The sequence below is a fragment of the Oncorhynchus nerka genome, linkage group LG6, assembly GCF_034236695.1.
Source record: "Oncorhynchus nerka isolate Pitt River linkage group LG6, Oner_Uvic_2.0, whole genome shotgun sequence".
NCBI lineage: Eukaryota > Metazoa > Chordata > Actinopteri > Salmoniformes > Salmonidae > Oncorhynchus > Oncorhynchus nerka.
Window position 1 is genome coordinate 7,203,154 of NC_088401.1, and position 15,248 is coordinate 7,218,401.

At 50.1% G+C, this 15,248-nt stretch overlaps 1 protein-coding gene across 10 annotated transcripts in view; it reads left to right on the forward strand.

The window, feature by feature from the left end:
• The window catches only part of LOC115115426 (eyes absent homolog 1-like), a 173,334-nt gene that overhangs the window by 80,007 nt on the left and 78,079 nt on the right, over positions 1–15,248 (forward strand). For all 10 annotated transcript variants that reach the window (XM_065019235.1, XM_065019241.1, XM_065019242.1 and 7 more), the window contains one exon: positions 11,735–11,824. In XM_065019235.1, the coding sequence (XP_064875307.1) occupies positions 11,735–11,824 (90 nt within the window). The remainder of the gene's footprint in view (positions 1–11,734; positions 11,825–15,248) is intronic.

Here is a 15,248-nt window from a genome sequence, read left to right on the forward strand (position 1 = left end):
ATGGTCAGAGGTAGACAGGATGAACCCATATGGTCAGAGACAGGTAGACAGGATGAACCCAGTATGGTCAGAGACAGGTAGACAGGATGAACCCAGTATGGTCAGAGACAGGTAGACAGGATGAACCAGTATGGTCAGAGACAGGTAGACAGGATGAACCAGTATGGTCAGAGACAGGTAGACAGGATGAACCCGTATGGTCAGAGACAGGTAGACAGGATGAACCCGTATGGTCAGAGACAGGTAGATAGGATGAACCAGTATGGTCAGAGACAGGTAGACAGGATGAACCCGTATGGTCAGAGACAGGTAGACAGGATGAACCCATATGGTCAGAGACAGGTAGACAGGATGAACCCGTATGGTCAGAGACAGGTAGATAGGATGAACCAGAGACAGGTAGACAGGGTCAGTCAGACAGGTAGACAGGATGAACCGTATGGTCAGAGACAGGTAGACAGGATGAACCCGTATGGTCAGAGACAGGTAGACAGGATGAACCCATATGGTCAGAGACAGGTAGACAGGATGAACCAGTATGGTCAGAGACAGGTAGACAGGATGAACCAGTATGGTCAGAGACAGGTAGACAGGATGAACCAGTATGGTCAGAGACAGGTAGACAGGATGAACCAGTATGGTCAGAGACAGGTAGACAGGATGAACCAGTATGGTCAGAGACAGGTAGACAGGATGAACCCATATGGTCAGAGACAGGTAGACAGGATGAACCCGTATGGTCAGAGACAGGTAGACAGGATGAACCCGTATGGTCAGAGACAGGTAGACAGGATGAACCCGTATGGTCAGAGACTGGTAGACAGGATGAACCAGTATGGTCAGAGACTGGTAGACAGGATGAACCAGTATGGTCAGAGACAGGTAGACAGGATGAACCCGTATGGTCAGAGACAGGTAGACAGGATGAACCCATATGGTCAGAGACAGGTAGACAGGATGAACCCGTATGGTCAGAGACAGGTAGACAGGATGAACCCGTATGGTCAGAGACAGGTAGATAGGATGAACCAGTATGGTCAGAGACAGGTAGACAGGGTCAGAGACAGGTAGATAGGATGAACCCATATGGTCAGAGACAGGTAGATAGGATGAACCCATATGGTCAGAGACAGGTAGACAGGATGAACCCATATGGTCAGAGACAGGTAGACAGGATGAACCCGTATGGTCAGAGACAGGTAGACAGGATGAACCCGTATGGTCAGAGACAGGTAGGATGAACCAGGGTCAGAGACAGGTAGACAGTATGGTCAGAGACAGGTAGACAGGATGAACCAGTATGGTCAGAGACAGGTAGACAGGATGAACCCGTATGGTCAGAGACAGGTAGACAGGATGAACCCATATGGTCAGAGACAGGTAGACAGGATGAACCAGTATGGTCAGAGACAGGTAGACAGGATGAACCCGTATGGTCAGAGACAGGTAGACAGGATGAACCAGTATGGTCAGAGACAGGTAGACAGGATGAACCCGTATGGTCAGAGACAGGTAGACAGGATGAACCCATATGGTCAGAGACAGGTAGACAGGATGAACCCATATGGTCAGAGACAGGTAGACAGGATGAACCCGTATGGTCAGAGACAGGTAGACAGGATGAACCCAGTATGGTCAGAGACAGGTAGACAGGATGAACCAGTATGGTCAGAGACAGGTAGACAGGATGAACCCGTATGGTCAGAGACAGGTAGACAGGATGAACCCGTATGGTCAGAGACAGGTAGAGGACAGGTAGACAGGATGAACCCAGTATGGTCAGAGACAGGTAGACAGGATGAACCCGTATGGTCAGAGACAGGTAGACAGGATGAACCCGTATGGTCAGAGACAGGTAGACAGGATGAACCCGTATGGTCAGAGACAGGATGAACCAGTATGGTCAGGATGAACCAGTATGTTCAGAGACAGGTAGACAGGATGAACCCGTATGGTCAGAGACAGGTAGACAGGATGAACCCATATGGTCAGAGACAGGTAGACAGGATGAACCCGTATGGTCAGAGACAGGTAGACAGGATGAACCCATATGGTCAGAGACAGGTAGACAGGATGAACCAGTATGGTCAGAGACAGGTAGACAGGATGAACCAGTATGGTCAGAGACAGGTAGACAGGATGAACCAGTATGGTCAGAGACAGGTAGACAGGATGAACCCATATGGTCAGAGACAGGTAGACAGGATGAACCCGTATGGTCAGAGACAGGTAGACAGGATGAACCCATATGGTCAGAGACAGGTAGACAGGATGAACCCGTATGGTCAGAGACAGGTAGACAGGATGAACAGGTATGGTCAGAGACAGGTAGACAGGATGAACCAGTATGGTCAGAGACAGGTAGACAGGATGAACCAGTATGGTCAGAGACAGGTAGACAGGATGAACCCATATGGTCAGAGACAGGTAGACAGGATGAACCCGTATGGTCAGAGACAGGTAGACAGGATGAACCCGTATGGTCAGAGACAGGTAGATAGGATGAACCCAGTATGGTCAGAGACAGGTAGACAGGGTCCGTATGGTCAGAGACAGGTAGACAGGATGAACCCATATGGTCAGAGACAGGTAGATAGGATGAACCCATATGGTCAGAGACAGGTAGACAGGATGAACCCATATGGTCAGAGACAGGTAGACAGGATGAACCCGTATGGTCAGAGACAGGTAGACAGGATGAACCCGTATGGTCAGAGACAGGTAGATAGGATGAACCAGTATGGTCAGAGACAGGTAGACAGGATGAACCAGTATGGTCAGAGACAGGTAGACAGGATGAACCCATATGGTCAGAGACAGGTAGACAGGATGAACCCGTATGGTCAGAGACAGGTAGACAGGATGAACCCGTATGGTCAGAGACAGGTAGACAGGATGAACCCGTATGGTCAGAGACAGGTAGACAGGATGAACCAGTATGGTCAGACAGGACAGGTAGACAGGATGAACCCGTATGGTCAGAGACAGGTAGACAGGATGAACCAGTATGGTCAGAGACAGGTAGACAGGATGAACCAGTATGGTCAGAGACAGGTAGACAGGATGAACCAGTATGTATGGTCAGAGACAGGTAGACAGGATGAACCCGTATGGTCAGAGACAGGTAGACAGGATGAACCAGTATGGTCAGAGACAGGTAGACAGGATATGGTCAGAGACAGGTAGACAGGATGAACCAGTATGGTCAGAGACAGGTAGACAGGGATAGGATGAACCCATATGGTCAGAGACAGGTAGACAGGATGAACCCGTATGGTCAGAGACAGGTAGACAGGATGAACCAGTATGGTCAGAGACAGGTAGACAGGATGAACCAGTATGGTCAGAGACAGGTAGACAGGATGAACCAGTATGGTCAGAGACAGGTAGACAGGATGAACCAGTATGGTCAGAGACAGACAGGATGAACCCATATGGTCAGAGACAGGTACAGGATGAACCATATGGTCAGAGACAGGTAGACAGGATGAACCCGTATGGTCAGAGACAGGTAGACAGGATGAACCCGTATGGTCAGAGACAGGTAGACAGGATGAACCCGTATGGTCAGAGACAGGGATAGGATGAACCAGTATGGTCAGAGACAGGTAGACAGGATGAACCCGTATGGTCAGAGACAGGTAGACAGGATGAACCCGTATGGTCAGAGACAGGTAGACAGGATGAACCCGTATGGTCAGAGACAGGTAGACAGGATGAACCAGTATGGTCAGAGACAGGTAGACAGGATGAACCCGTATGGTCAGAGACAGGTAGACAGGATGAACCCATATGGTCAGAGACAGGTAGACAGGATGAACCCGTATGGTCAGAGACAGGTAGACAGGATGAACCAGTATGGTCAGAGACAGGTAGACAGGATGAACCAGTATGGTCAGAGACAGGTAGACAGGATGAACCAGTATGGTCAGAGACAGGTAGACAGGATGAACCCATATGGTCAGAGACAGGTAGACAGGATGAACCCGTATGGTCAGAGACAGGTAGACAGGATGAACCCGTATGGTCAGAGACAGGTAGACAGGATGAAGAGTATGGTCAGAGACAGGTAGACAGGATGAACCAGTATGGTCAGAGACAGGTAGACAGGATGAACCAGTATGGTCAGAGACAGGATGGTAGACAGGATGAACCCGTATGGTCAGAGACAGGTAGACAGGATGAACCCGTATGGTCAGAGACAGGTAGACAGGATGAACCAGTATGGTCAGAGACAGGTAGACAGGATGAACCAGTATGGTCAGAGACAGGTAGACAGGTCAGAGACAGGTAGATAGGATGAACCCATATGGTCAGAGACAGGTAGACAGGATGAACCCAGGATGAACCCGTATGGTCAGAGACAGGTAGACAGGATGAACCCGTATGGTCAGAGACAGGTAGACAGGATGAACCCGTATGGTCAGAGACAGGTAGACAGGATGAACCAGTATGGTCAGAGACAGGTAGATAGGATGAACCAGTATGGTCAGAGACAGGTAGACAGGATGAACCAGTATGGTCAGAGACAGGTAGACAGGATGAACCAGTATGGTCAGAGACAGGTAGACAGGATGAACCAGTATGGTCAGAGACAGGTAGACAGGATGAACCCAGGTATGGTCAGAGACAGGTAGACAGGATGAACCCGTATGGTCAGAGACAGGTAGACAGGATGAACCCGTATGGTCAGAGACAGGTAGATAGGATGATATGGTCAGAGACAGGTAGACAGGATGAACCCGTATGGTCAGAGACAGGTAGACAGGATGAACCCATATGGTCAGAGACAGGTAGACAGGATGAACCCGTATGGTCAGAGACAGGTAGACAGGATGAACCCAGTATGGTCAGAGACAGGTAGACAGGATGAACCCGTATGGTCAGAGACAGGTAGACAGGATGAACCCGTATGGTCAGAGACAGGTAGACAGGATGAACCAGTATGGTCAGAGACAGGTAGACAGGATGAACCCATGGTAGACTGGTAGACAGGATGAACCAGTATGGTCAGAGACAGGTAGACAGGATGAACCAGTATGGTCAGAGACAGGTAGACAGGATGAACCAGTATGGTCAGAGTCAGACAGGATGAACCAGGTAGTATGGTCAGAGACAGGTAGACAGGATGAACCAGTATGGTCAGAGACAGGTAGACAGGATGAACCCAGTATGGTCAGGATGAACAGGATGAACCCGTATGGTCAGAGACAGGTAGACAGGATGAACCCAGTATGGTCAGAGACAGGTAGACAGGATGAACCCGTATGGTCAGAGACAGGTAGACAGGATGAACCAGTATGGTCAGAGACAGGTAGACAGGATGAACCAGTATGGTCAGAGACAGGTAGGATGAACCCATATGGTCAGAGGGTGAACAGGATGAACCAGTATGGTCAGAGACAGGTAGACAGGATGAACCCGTATGGTCAGAGACAGGTAGACAGGATGAACCCGTATGGTCAGAGACAGGTAGACAGGATGAACCCAGTATGGTCAGAGACAGGTAGACAGGATGAACCAGTATGGTCAGAGACAGGTAGACAGGATGAACCAGTATGGTCAGAGAGTAGACAGGATGAACCAGTATGGTCAGAGACAGGTAGACAGGATGAACCCAGTATGGTCAGAGACAGGTAGACATGAACCCATATGGTGAGACAGGTAGACAGGATGAACCCATGGTCAGAGACAGGTAGACAGGATGAACCCATATGGTCAGAGACAGGTAGACAGGATGAACCCGTATGGTCAGAGACAGGTAGACAGGATGAACCAGTATGGTCAGAGACAGGTAGACAGGATGAACCAGTATGGTCAGAGACAGGTAGACAGGATGAACCATATGGTCAGAGACAGGTAGACAGGATGAACCAGTATGGTCAGAGACAGGTAGACAGGATGAACCAGTATGGTCAGAGACAGGTAGACAGGATGAACCCGTATGGTCAGAGACAGGTAGACAGGATGAACCCGTATGGTCAGAGACAGGTAGACAGGATGAACCAGTATGGTCAGAGACAGGTAGACAGGATGAACCCAGTATGGTCAGAGACAGGTAGACAGGATGCCGTATGGTCAGAGACAGGTAGACAGGTCAGAGACAGGTAGACAGGATGAACCCGTATGGTCAGAGACAGGTAGACAGGATGAACCCGTATGGTCAGAGACAGGTCAGACAGGATGAACCCAGTATGGTCAGAGAGACAGGATGAACCCATATGGTCAGAGACAGGTAGACAGGATGAACCCATATGGTCAGAGACAGGTAGACAGGATGAACCCGTATGGTCAGAGACAGTATAGACAGGATGAACCAGTATGGTCAGAGACAGGTAGACAGGATGAACCCAGTATGGTCAGAGACAGGTAGACAGGATGAACCCGTATGGTCAGAGACAGGTAGACAGGATGAACCAGTATGGTCAGAGACAGGTAGACAGGATGAACCCGTATGGTCAGAGACAGGTAGACAGGATGAACCCGTATGGTCAGAGACAGGTAGACAGGATGAACCCGTATGGTCAGAGACAGGTAGACAGGATGAACCCGTATGGTCAGAGACAGGTAGACAGGATGAACCATATGGTCAGAGACAGGTAGACAGGATGAACCCAGTATGGTCAGAGACAGGTAGACAGGATGAACCAGTATGGTCAGAGACAGGTAGACAGGATGAACCAGTATGGTCAGAGACAGGTAGACAGGATGAACCCGTATGGACAGGTAGACAACCCAGGTATGGTCAGAGACAGGTAGACAGGATGAACCCAGTATGGTCAGAGACAGGAGACAGGATGAACCCATATGGTCAGAGACAGGTAGACAGGATGAACCAGTATGGTCAGAGACAGGTAGACAGGATGAACCCGTATGGTCAGAGACAGGTAGACAGGATGAACCAGTATGGTCAGAGACAGGTAGACAGGATGAACCAGTATGGTCAGAGACAGGTAGACAGGATGAACCAGTATGGTCAGAGACAGGTAGACAGGATGAACCCAGTATGGTCAGAGACAGGTAGACAGGATGAACCCGTATGGTCAGAGACAGGTAGACAGGATGAACCCGTATGGTCAGAGACAGGTAGACAGGATGAACCCATATGGTCAGAGACAGGTAGACAGGATGAACCCGTATGGTCAGAGACAGGTAGATAGGATGAACAGTATGGTCAGAGACAGGTAGACAGGATGAACCAGTATGGTCAGAGACAGGTAGACAGGATGAACCCATATGGTCAGAGACAGGTAGACAGGATGAACCCATATGGTCAGAGACAGGTAGACAGGATGAACCCGTATGGTCAGAGACAGGTAGACAGGATGAACCAGTATGGTATGGTCAGAGACAGGTAGACAGGATGAACCAGTATGGTCAGAGACAGGTAGACAGGATGAACCAGTATGGTCAGAGACAGGTAGACAGGATGAACCCGTATGGTCAGAGACAGGTAGACAGGATGAACCCGTATGGTCAGAGACAGGTAGACAGGATGAACCCGTATGGTCAGAGACAGGTAGACAGGATGAACCCGTATGGTCAGAGACAGGTAGACAGGATGAACCAGTATGGTCAGAGACAGGTAGACAGGATGAACCCGTATGGTCAGAGACAGGTAGACAGGATGAACCCGTATGGTCAGAGACAGGTAGACAGGATGAACCCGTATGGTCAGAGACAGGTAGACAGGATGAACCAGTATGGTCAGAGACAGGTAGACAGGATGAACCCGTATGGTCAGAGACAGGTAGACAGGATGAACCAGTATGGTCAGAGACAGGTCAGAGACAGGTAGACAGGATGAACCCGTATGGTCAGAGACAGGTAGACAGGATGAACCGTATGGTCAGAGACAGGTAGACAGGATGAACCCGTATGGTCAGAGACAGGTAGACAGGATGAACCCAGTATGGTCAGAGACAGGTAGACAGGATGAACCAGGATGTATGGTCAGAGACAGGTAGACAGGATGAACCAGTATGGTCAGAGACAGGTAGACAGGATGAACCCGTATGGTCAGAGACAGGTAGACAGGATGAACCCAGTATGGTCAGAGACAGGTAGACAGGATGAACCCGTATGGTCAGAGACAGGTAGACAGGATGAACCCGTATGGTCAGAGACAGGTAGATAGGATGAACCAGTATGGTCAGAGACAGGTAGACAGGATGAACCCATATGGTCAGGAGACAGGTAGATGGTCAGGATGAACCAGTATGGTCAGAGACAGGTAGACAGGATGAACCCATATGGTCAGAGACAGGTAGACAGGATGAACCCAGTATGGTCAGAGACAGGTGGTCAGAGACAGGTAGACAGGATGAACCCATATGGTCAGAGACAGGATGAACCAGTATGGTCAGAGACAGGTAGACAGGATGAACCAGTATGGTCAGAGACAGGTAGACAGGATGAACCAGTATGGTCAGAGACAGGTAGACAGGATGAACCCGTATGGTCAGAGACAGGTAGACAGGATGAACCCGTATGGTCAGAGACAGGTAGACAGGATGAACCCGTATGGTCAGAGACAGGTAGACAGGATGAACCCGTATGGTCAGAGACAGGTCAGGAGACAGTATGGTCAGAGACAGGATGAACCCGTATGGTCAGAGACAGGTAGACAGGATGAACCCGTATGGTCAGAGACAGGTAGACAGGATGAACCCGTATGGTCAGAGACAGGTAGACAGGATGAACCAGTATGGTCAGAGACAGGTAGACAGGATGAACCCATATGGTCAGAGACAGGTAGACAGGATGAACCCATATGGTCAGAGACAGGTAGACAGGATGAACCCAGTATGGTCAGAGACAGGTAGACAGGATGAACCAGTATGGTCAGAGACAGGTAGACAGGATGAACCCGTATGGTCAGAGACAGGTAGACAGGATGAACCCATATGGTCAGAGACAGGTAGACAGGATGAACCCGTATGGTCAGAGACAGGTAGACAGGATGAACCCGTATGGTCAGAGACAGGTAGACAGGATGAACCCAGTATGGTCAGAGACAGGTAGACAGGATGAACCAGTATGGTCAGAGACAGGTAGACAGGATGAACCCGTATGGTCAGAGACAGGTAGACAGGATGAACCCGTATGGTCAGAGACAGGTAGACAGGATGAACCCGTATGGTCAGAGACAGGTAGACAGGATGAACCAGTATGGTCAGAGACAGGTAGACAGGATGAACCAGTATGGTCAGAGACAGGTAGACAGGATGTATGGTCAGAGACAGGTAGACAGGATGAACCTGTATGGTCAGAGACAGGTAGACAGGATGAACCCGTATGGTCAGAGACAGGTAGACAGGATGAACCCGTATGGTCAGAGACAGGTAGACAGGATGAACCCGTATGGTCAGAGACAGGTAGACAGGATGAACCAGTATGGTCAGAGACAGGTAGACAGGATGAACCCGTATGGTCAGAGACAGGTAGACAGGATGAACCAGTATGGTCAGAGACAGGTAGACAGGATGAACCAGTATGGTCAGAGACAGGTAGACAGGATGAACCCGTATGGTCAGAGACAGGTAGACAGGATGAACCCATATGGTCAGAGACAGGTAGACAGGATGAACCAGTATGGTCAGAGACAGGTAGACAGGATGAACCCGTATGGTCAGAGACAGGTAGACAGGATGAACCCGTATGGTCAGAGACAGGTAGACAGGATGATGAACCAGTATGGTCAGAGACAGGTAGACAGGATGAACCCAGTATGGTCAGAGACAGGTAGACAGGATGAACCCATATGGTCAGAGACAGGTAGACAGGATGAACCCGTATGGTCAGAGACAGGTAGACAGGATGAACCCGTATGGTCAGAGACAGGTAGATAGGATGAACCAGTATGGTCAGAGACAGGTAGACAGGGTCAGAGACATGTAGATAGGATGAACCCATATGGTCAGAGACAGGTAGACAGGATGAACCAGTATGGTGGTCAGGATGAACCCGTATGGTCAGAGACAGGTAGACAGGATGAACCCATATGGTCAGAGACAGGTAGACAGGATGAACCCGTATGGTCAGAGACAGGTAGACAGGGTCAGAGACAGGTAGATAGGATGAACCCATATGGTCAGAGACAGGTAGACAGGATGAACCCGTATGGTCAGAGACAGGTAGACAGGATGAACCCGTATGGTCAGAAATAGAAAAAGATGAAAGGTCCAATGTATCTATTTTTTAAATATTTTCATGGAAAAAGACCAATTTGTCAGTCAATAATTTTGCCATGAACGTCTGGGAGCTGTCTGAAAACTAGCTGTTATTGGCAGAGAGGTTTGGAACTCTCTTTCTTATTGGTTGATTAACATGTTTATCGCCAGGTGATGTCACCAGCCAGTCATTTCAAACAGCTTTTACACTGAAAGGGCATTATCATCATTTTCACCATTTCATGATATTATTCGAAACCTCAGAGTGGTCAATGTGTAGACTCGGTGGCCAGTTTATTAGGTACACCACCCCCGTTTACTAAAATGGATCGCTCCTACAGACAGTGAGTCACGTGACTTTGTTATATAAAGCAGGCAGACAGGCATCGAGGCATTCAGTTACTGTTCCATTGAACGTTAGTATGGAGTAAACAAGTGACCTACGAGACTTGCGGTACGATCGTCGGTGCCAGGCGCGTGCCGGTTCCATTATCTCAGAAACAGCCTCCTGGGCTTTTTCACGCACCACATTAGCTAGAGTTTACCAAGAACGGTGAGACAAACAAACAACAAACCAGTAGGTGGGGGCGCTTTGGGAGAAAACTGCTCGTTGATGAGAGAGGTAAAAAAAAGGAGAACGACAACAACTGTGTAAGTTAAACAGACGGACCACAAACAGACTAATAACAGCTCAGTACAACAGAGGTGTGCACAACCACATCTCATATCATCAACTATTTAGAGCCCAGGTCTCTGTAGACAGACAGACAGAACGAACAGACAGACAGAACGAACAGACAGACAGAACGAACAGACAGACAGACAGACAGACAGACAGACAGACAGACAGACAGACAGACAGACAGACAGACAGAACAGCAGCCAGTCTGATGATGCAATAATTAACATAAGGTTGCCTCATGGTCCTCGTCTAAATCGACCCCCCCCCCTTATAAGACTGGTCACACTTCTACTGCATCGCTTCAACGCTCCTCTCTGACTGCTAATGTCGTCTGTCTGTAAGATCGTAAAATAAAATAAAAAAGCCCAGAACTTTCATTCTAGTCTCCTGTCTTCTTGTCTCTATGAGGTCAGAGTGTTCTAGAATATAAGACAATTCCATCTGTGTTAAAAGTGTTCTAGAATATAAGACAATTCCATCTGTGTTAAAAGTGTCGATAATTGAATGCTTGAAGAGACACGAATTATTGACAATAATTTCGTTATTATTTTGTTATTATTTATATATAGATTTGTGTTTTTTTTTTTTTACGTTTCTGTCGTATTTTTGTTCACTTAGATCCTGTACCATGTTTAGTAGAAGATAAGAAAGTACTTTATTAAAACTCAAAGGAGAAATGGGATTTTGCACCAGACAAATATAAAACATCAGCGATAACACGCCAAGGACAAGCAGCACATTATCAACACATATCAACATTATTTATTTTTGTTTTTATTTACACGTAGCTATGTAATTATATCATATTTGTTGTTCTACTGTATCTGTAGTATAGTTTTATGACATTCCATATTGATTCTATCCATGGTTTTCTCTCCAGGATCCCCCGACGTCTGTGTCACTGGGACTGAGGATGGAGGAGATGATCTTTAACTTGGCAGACTCTCACTTGTTCTTCAACGACTTGGAGGTACGAGACGTTCCTGTCGTGTAAACTGTGTGTAACATTATTATTTTTTTAAATCAACGCACCAGGGTCCGTTAAGAGTGGAGACGTTAAGCATTACCGTCATTACGGGGTCAGTAGGTCAAACCGTTCGGGACGGCCGGGGAGACGTTGTGCCCCCCGTCAGTAGGATAGAATGTTCAGGATTTTTTTTGTCTCATGTTCCGGACGAACATCCGGTCTTAAAACTCCGTCACCATGACAACGCAGATGAGGAAGTGAGACGCTGGCGGATGTGGTGGATTGAGACACATCCAATGTAAAAAAAATATATATAATATATAATAATAATAATTATCTCTGTCTTCATCTGACTGATTTGGATGGGGATTGTTGTGTTTGTGTAACTTAGATTGACGGACCGGTGTGTGTCAGTCGACTCCCGGGGTTTAATAGTGGGGAGCCCCGTTGAGCCCATTTCTCAGTTTCCAGTTCCACAGTGGTAAACTATTATCACGGAGCCCAGGGGACACTAGGAATTTTACAAGTGCTGTCAGTCTCTCAGTTTCTCGTCCCCCTTGCACCCCACCCCACCCCCTACCCCCTTCTCTATGCCCCCACCCCCTTCTCTATGCCCCCTACCCCCTTCTCTATGCTCCCCCCCCCTTACTCTATGCCCCCGCCCCCTTCTCTATGACCCCCTACCCCCTTCTCTATGCCCCCGCCCCCTTCTCTATGATCCCCCCTACCCCCTTCTCTATGCCCCCCACCCCCTTACTCTATGCCCCCCTACCCCCTTCTCTATGCCCCCACCCCCTTCTCTATGCCCCCTATCCCCTTCTCTATGCCCCCCACCCCTTCTCTATGTCCCCCTATCCCCCTTCTCTATGCCCCCCCCCTTACTCTATGCCCCCCCCCCCCTTACTCTATGCCCCCTACCCCCTTCTCTATGCCCCCACCCCCTTCTCTATGCACCCCACCCCCTTCTCTATGCCCCCCACCCCCTTCTCTATGCCCCCCATGCCCCCCACCCCCTTCCCCCCCCCTTGTCTATCTCACCCCACCCCCTTCTCTATGCCCCCCCCCACCCCCTTGCCATGCCCCCCTCTATGCCCCCCCTACCCCCTTCTCTATGCCCCCCACCCCCCCTTCTCTATGCCCCCTATCCCCCTTCTCTATGCCCCCCCCTTCTATGCCCCCCCCCTTCTCTATGCCCCCTATCCCCCTTCTCTATGCCCCCATCCCCCTTCTCTATGCCCCCCCCCCCTTACTCTATGCCACCCTATGCCCCCTTACTCTATGCCCCCTACCCCCTTCTCTATGCCCCCCCCCCCTTCTCTATGCCCCCCACCCCCTTCTCTATGCCCCCCACCCCCTTCTCTATGCACCCCACCCCCTTCTCTATGCCCCCACCCCCTTCTCTATGCACCCCACCCCCTTCTCTATGCCCCCCACCCCCTTCTCTATCCCCCCACCCCCTTACTCTAGCCTCCCCCTCATAACGACTTGGGCAATTTGTCAGGCTCTAGTGTTTCTGGAGCCGTTCTGTCTGTTCTGTCATGCTGCGTGCCTGGTGTCGCTGTCCACCAACTCTTCAGTCATGGCATGAAATCTCTCCCCGTCCCACGTCCCTGCGTCCCCCCGTCTGATTCATGCAGAGTTGGTGTCAAATCTGCCGCTGGGGTACAAGGATAAGGGGTGGCAGGAGAGTTTAGAGGGGGCGTTGGTGTCTGAGTGCCTGTCTGTCTCCTCCACCCCTGGAGAGAGAGAGAGAGTTTAGAGGGGGCGTTGGTGTCTGAGTGCCTGTCTGTCTCCTCCACCCCTGGAGAGAGAGAGAGAGTTTAGAGGGGGCGTTGGTGTCTGAGTGCCTGTCTGTCTGCTCCACCCCTGGAGTGAGAGAGAGAGTTTAGAGGGGGCGTTGGTGTCTGAGTGCCTGTCTTTCTGCTCCACCCCTGGAGTGAGAGAGAGAGTTTAGAGGGGGCGTTGGTTTCTGAGTGTCTGTCTGTCTCCTCCACCGCTGGAGAGAGAGAGAGAGAGTTTAGAGGGGAGGTTGGTTTCTGAGTGTCTGTCTGTCTGTCTGCTCCACCCCTGGAGAGAGAGAGAGAGTTTAGAGGGGGCGTTGGTGTCTGAGTGCCTGTCTGTCTCCTCCACCCCTGGAGAGAGAGAGAGAGTTTAGAACCCCTGGAGAGAGAGAGAGAGTTTAGAGGGGACGTTGGTGTCTGAGTGCCTGTCTGTCTCCTCCACCCCTGGAGAGAGAGAGAGAGTTTAGAACCCCTGGAGAGAGAGAGAGAGTTTAGAGGGGGCGTTGGTGTCTGAGTGCCTGTCTGTCTGCTCCACCCCTGGAGTGAGAGAGAGAGTTTAGAGGGGGCGTTGGTTTCTGAGTGTCTGTCTGTCTCCTCCACCCCTGGAGAGAGAGAGAGAGTTTAGAGGGGACGTTGGTTTCTGAGTGTCTGTCTGTCTGTCTGCTCCACCCCTGGAGAGAGAGAGAGTTTAGAGGGGGCGTTGGTGTCTGAGTGTCTGTCTGTCTCCTCCACCCCTGGAGAGAGAGAGAGAGTTTAGAGGGGGCGTTGGTGTCTGAGTGCCTGTCTTTCTGCTCCACCCCTGGAGTGAGAGAGAGAGTTTAGAGGGGGCGTTGGTTTCTGAGTGTCTGTCTGTCTCCTCCACCCCTGGAGAGAGAGAGTAAGTTTAGAGGGGACGTTGGTTTCTGAGTGTCTGTCTGTCTGTCTGCTCCACCCCTGGAGAGAGAGAGAGAGTTTAGAGGGGGCGTTGGTGTCTGAGTGTCTGTCTGTCTCCTCCACCCCTGGAGAGAGAGAGAGAGTTTAGAGGGGGCGTTGGTGTCTGAGTGCCTGTCTTTCTGCTCCACCCCTGGAGTGAGAGAGAGAGTTTAGAGGGGGCGTTGGTTTCTGAGTGTCTGTCTGTCTCCTCCACCGCTGGAGAGAGAGAGAGAGAGTTTAGAGGGGAGGTTGGTTTCTGAGTGTCTGTCTGTCTGTCTGCTCCACCCCTGGAGAGAGAGAGAGAGTTTAGAGGGGGCGTTGGTGTCTGAGTGCCTGTCTGTCTCCTCCACCCCTGGAGAGAGAGAGAGAGTTTAGAACCCCTGGAGAGAGAGAGAGAGTTTAGAGGGGACGTTGGTTTCTGAGTGTCTGTCTGTCTGTCTGCTCCACCCCTGGAGAGAGAGAGAGAGTTTAGAGGGGGCGTTGGTGTCTGAGTGTCTGTCTGTCTCCTCCACCCCTGGAGAGAGAGAGAGAGTTTAGAGGGGGCGTTGGTGTCTGAGTGTCTGTCTGTCTCCTCCACCCCTGGAGAGAGAGAGAGAGTTTAGAACCCCTGGAGAGAGAGAGAGAGTTTAGAGGGGGCGTTGGTGTCTGAGTGCCTGTCTGTCTGCTCCACCCCTGGAGTGAGAGAGAGAGTTTAGAGGGGACGTTGGTTTCTGAGTGTCTGTCTGTCTCCTCCA